The sequence below is a fragment of the Lethenteron reissneri genome, chromosome 67, assembly GCF_015708825.2.
Source record: "Lethenteron reissneri isolate LAM-NWPU_2019-01 chromosome 67, ASM1570882v1, whole genome shotgun sequence".
Classification (NCBI taxonomy): domain Eukaryota; kingdom Metazoa; phylum Chordata; class Hyperoartia; order Petromyzontiformes; family Petromyzontidae; genus Lethenteron; species Lethenteron reissneri.
In genome coordinates this window covers 2,651,730-2,656,840 of record NC_083845.1, presented here as the reverse complement: position 1 = coordinate 2,656,840, position 5,111 = coordinate 2,651,730, and the positions used below count along the sequence as shown (strand labels likewise).

At 59.3% G+C, this 5,111-nt stretch overlaps 1 protein-coding gene across 1 annotated transcript in view; it reads right to left on the bottom strand.

Moving 5' to 3' along the window:
• Positions 1 to 422: 422 nt before the first annotated feature.
• LOC133360099 (E3 ubiquitin-protein ligase RING2-like) overlaps positions 423 to 5,111 on the bottom strand; it is a 13,612-nt gene continuing 8,923 nt past the window's right edge. The window contains exons 2-3 of the mRNA XM_061578687.1: positions 4,631 to 4,808; positions 423 to 3,447 (exon numbers count right to left, since the gene is read on the bottom strand). Of these exons, the coding sequence (XP_061434671.1) occupies positions 3,346 to 3,447; positions 4,631 to 4,808 (280 nt within the window). The 3' untranslated portion in view covers positions 423 to 3,345. The remainder of the gene's footprint in view (positions 3,448 to 4,630; positions 4,809 to 5,111) is intronic.

The window sequence follows — 5,111 nt, the reverse complement described above, 5'->3', positions numbered from 1 at the left end:
TCGGGACAGCTCGGGAAATGCCGCCTGATGAGTCTGGAGGGCCCCCGCCCGCCCCCCTAATTTCATTTTTTGCAAGAGAGACCTGGGGCGGGGGCAATGGTCTGCCAGCCAGTACTGGGCGATGATTACCGACAATAATCCCAATTGGGACGAGTAATTAGCGGCGTCATTTTCCCCAACTTCAGGTAAATTTGGAGACCCCCGAAGGCGGTCGCACACGACGGCCCGCTCGTGCGACATGACGTGACGGGGATATTCCACGTCCGCTGCGAGCGAAGCAGACGGCACGTGGTAGTAGCAGTAGTAAGTTTAATAAACCTGCGGTATTAATCAGGGCGGCCGCTGGTTCCGAACACCGGGGCAGAGTCGCCGTTGCGTGGCTCGGTTGTGCGGCGGGGAAAAGGAAAAAAAGAAAAAGGAAACAGCTTTTTAATATTTATATATATAATCGTCTTAAACCAAACTACAAACCATTGTACAAAGTGGCCGTGAAGCAAGCGATCTGTGCTAAACCTACCTCTCGCGACGGCAACGCGACGACAACGACGACGACACGAGGGTGGGGGCGGCCGCGGTTCTCAACGGCCCGGTACCACGGCGAGTCCGGGGACTATCTTCCATTTTCCGAAAACCGGTCCTTTGGGGGATTGAGACGGTGCGTGTGGGTGCGTGCTGTGTGCGTGTGGGTGCGTGTGAGTGCGTGTGGGTGCGTGTGTGCGTAATGTGTGAGTGCGTGTGGGTGCGTGGGTGCGTGGGTGCGTGCTGTGTGGGTGCATGTGTGTGTGCTGTGTGCGTGTGTTGTGTGTGGGTGCGTGGGTGCGTGTGGGTGCGTGTGGGTGCGTGTGGGTGCGTGTGGGTGCGTGTGGGTGCGTGTGGGTGCGTGTGGGTGCGTGTGTGCTGTGTGGGTGCATGTGTGTGCTGTGTGCGTGCATGTGTGTGCTGTGTGCGTGTGTTGTGTGTGGGTGCGTGTGGGTGCGTGTGGGTGCGTGTGGGTGCGTGTGGGTGCGTGTGGGTGCGTGTGGGTGCGTGTGGGTGCGTGTGGGTGCGTGTGGGTGCGTGTGGGTGCGTGTGTGCGTGCTGTGTGGGTGCATGTGTGTGCTGTGTGCGTGTGGTGCGTGTGGGTGCGTGTGGGTGCGTGCGAGCTGTGTGCGTGCGCTTTTGAATGTACACCTCCTGTGCCTCAATGCACCTGGCCTTGGGTAGAGCTGTTGTTGTGTGGAGGGGTCGCGCAACGGTGAACGGCGTTGCCCGACGAACCCAGCGGCTCGATTCCCGCTCGTGGCCAACACCGGTGACGCAAATCTGAACCGGTCCTGGACCTCCCCTAGGTCGACTCAGCCTCAAACGAGTACCTGGTGCGGGCGGTGTGCGAGACAAAGGCGGCTGGGAGTAGATGCTGGCCACCCACCCCCTCGTGCGCCGTACCGGCCTTCATAGGTGCTACTCGCCAACAGCACTTGCTCCTAATCTGTTGACGCTACACGGGGGATCTTTGTCTTTGTACACGTGTGTGTGTGTGCGCGTGCGTATTATATCATTGTTCACAAATTTGACATTTTCACAAAATGTGCGAGACTGCATTGGCTGTGGGTGCCCCAGCAAACAAACGACAAAAACCTCAATCCATTCAACAAGCACAGCGGTGCCATGAAGAAGGTCCGTTGCCCGAAACGTCACCGATTACACGTACGAAATAGTTTAACGCTCGCCTCGGCGTGCGGCGTCAATCACAAGACGGCGTCGCTCGCTCGCTTGCAGCGACCAAGTCTTCCGCGCGCTCGCCGACCCGCCATCGTCCCGATCGCGGCGATGCGTTTAAACCAAAAAAAATGAGTAAAAGCTTTAAAGCCCTCGGCTTTATAAGCCCTCGGCATGAAAGCTCAGGTGACCTCCACCGCCTCGCTGGGCGTGACGTGCCTCTCGTGTTCAACGTCGACCCTAGCGAGTCGGATAGGCGGCGTTGTACTGGACTTGTTCGAAAACCGCCCTCCTGCCCCCGCCCATCAACGTCCACATGAGCACCCCCACAGCCCCCCGTCCGCCCACCCCGAGTGGGTGACTATGTCTCCACGATTACCGCATTCTCCTGATACGAAGAGACGCTCCGGTAAGTTGGGACGCGCCGCCAAACACTTGTGCCCAGTGGCAATGAAAGTTACACAGCTCTCTGGCCAGGAGGACAAAGATCCCCCCCGTGTAGCCTTCAAGAGTCTGTTTGGGGCAAGTGCTGTGAGCGAGCATCTTGCGAAGGCCGACACAGCGTAATGGGGTGGCGTGGACAGAGTTGTGCTCGACCACCTTTGTCTCCCCCCCTCCCCCCGCCCCCAGTTGCTGACGTTCACACAGCACACCAGGTACTCATTTCTTCGGCCTTGTCACTCTGGCTGAGGTCCAACAGTTGGCTCAGATAATCGTCACCGATGTTGGCCGTGAGCGAGAATCGAACTCGAGTCGCCGGCTTCGTAGCACGGTGTGCTAACCACTGCGCCACCGCTCCTACAATGCACACGCACCCCTCAACTGTCGCATTAAAATAGATTAAGAAGTACAGGCGAGAAGTCTTTTGTGATCCAGAGAATACGGTAATTAATTTTCACCATTCAGGCCGATCCGACTCGATCCATCAAACGCAACTGCCGCATCCAATTTGACGATCGCCCCGACTTGGTGCGAGCCCACAGCGGGGTAAGCGGCCCCCGTGCCAACGAGTTCCCGACTTCCCGACGCTGAACGACAACTCCCAACGTGACGGACGGCGCAACGACTGTGAAAGCCCAATGTCTCCCCCTTCCCCCCCCACCGGCACTCCCGAGCGGAGCCATTTCGGTCAGGGGCCCTCGCGGTACGGAGCAGGAACCAAACCGTGCTCCGCCGGCCTCACAAGACGTCATCCGAATCTGGGTGCGGGGGGGGGGGGCCCAGCAGGGCCAGGCGTGGGGCTCACGGCTCATTCGCCCGCGTGCGACGCAACCGGCGCGGCTCGGCAACCGGCGCGGTGGAAAAACAGAAACCCGGCGCATCCTGGGGAGCGCCGGTGCGGCCTGGCGGGCACCGGCTCGTTTCGTGCCGGTGGGGAGAGAAGGAAAGAGAAAGAAAGAACAGAAGAGGCGCGAGACGAACGACAAAGCCCCCAATGCACGTCAGGCCGCGGGAAAGATTTTCAATCCTCTCGCGAAACTGCCGAGCGCGACGGGGGACGCGGTGACGTGGAAGTGACGCGGCAAGCAACCGCCGCCACCTGTGCGTGTGCTCTGCTGTCCCAGAGCGAAACAAAATGTTGCCATTGTCGAAAAGATTGCGAGGAGGTCGTGAGCTTGTGGCGCGAGAGATGCGTTGCCTGTCCTGTTACTTGGGGTCCTTGGTGGGAGCGTAGTAGAGCTCCATGGGCTTGTTGACCTTCCAGTATTTCTCGTTCACCTTGTCCAGAGACAGGGACCCGTTCAAGGTCTGTGTGCGTGCGCGCAGACACGCAGACGTTAGCTCGTGCACCAGGGCAAACGTACATACGCGTACGCACAGGCACAGCTGTAAACACACGCAAATACACATACAAATACACGTAACTATACAAGAAAGACCCCCCGTGTAGCCGTAACAGGCTGTTGGGGCAAGTGCCTTTGAAGGCCGGCACGAAACACGAGGGGGTGGGTGGCCAGCACCGCCCCCGGCCGCCTTTGTCTCCCCAGTGGCGATGTTTACACACCGCACCGGGTACTCATTTGAGGCTGAGTCGACCTCGGGGAGGCCCAGGACCGGTTCCGATAATCGCCACCGGTGTTGGTGGCCGTGAGCAGGAATCAAACTCAGGTGGCTGGGTTCGTAGCACAGCGTGCTAACTGCTACACTACTGCTCCGCAAAGACAAACATGTCCCGTATAGCCTTAGCAGACTGTTGGGGCAAGTGCTGTTAGCGAGCAGAAGATAAATCAGTTTTCTCAAATCTTTGACGTTTAACTCACAACTCATGCAAGATTGTATTCAATACAATCGCTCAATTATAATTATAGAAGTTATCATTTCCCCCCCCCTCACCCCAGAGTTACCCAGACCGCGTGTCTATAGCCGAGGTGGCGTTGTCACAAGGTCAGGAACTCATCCGTGCGGATGTCACAGAGCTCCTCCTCAGATCCCTTCACGTCAACTCGAGCGCATTGGGGACGCGCCCGAAGCTCTCAAATTCCATGCCTCTGTTACTCAGCCACCCCACTACAGACGAAGATCCCCCGTGCAGCCTGTGGCAGGCTGCTGGGGCAAGTGCTGCTAGCGAGAAGGGCCGGCACATGCGCACGAGGGCGTGGGTGGCCAGCACCACGCCCGGCCGCCTTTGTCTCCCTAGTGGCGATGTTTACAAACCGCACCAGGTACTCATTTGAGGCCGAGTCGACCTAGGGGAGGCCCATGACCGGTTCCGATAATCGCCACCGGTGTTGGCCGTGAGCGGGAATCGAACTCGGGTCGCCGGGTTCTTAAAGCAGCGTAACGCTAACCGCTATACCACCGCTCCCCACAAGCACATGCGCACACACATCTCTGCCTCGAGCTGTTGCTGGCCTCAGGCGGCTCACTTCCACTCTGACACAATCACACAGTCCCACTCTCTCTAACTCACACACACAGTGCGGGCCCTCACAGTGAACTGCCCTCCCGTGGTGGCGATATAGATGGTGTACTGCTTCTCGCTGGCGCCCTCCACCGTGCCGGCCGCCTTGCCCGCCGGCCCCACCCTCTGCTGCTCCTCCAGCGCCAGCCGCATCGCCAGGTACTTGGACAGGTGGTCCACGGTGGCGTTGGCCGTCGTCTTGATGAACCTGCCGGGGGGGGGGGGGGGGGGGGGGTCGAAGCGGTGGAGTCAGAGACAGCTGGGCGATTCCCACCGAGGGCGCCGCTGTGGAGATCCGTGGGCTGGCCGGGGCCCTGGCGGCGCGCCGAGGGGTTGGTGGGTCACACACGTTTGTGAAACTACCCCAACTCCCGCACCACCTGTTGAGATCGCCTTCTGACAAGAGGCAGAACGGCAAGTGGGTTCACTTGCCTCTGTGTGCGGTTTGGGTGTTACCTGCCCCCCACCGTGGTGAAGTGACCGCCACATAGCGGCGAATGGCAGTAGTTGT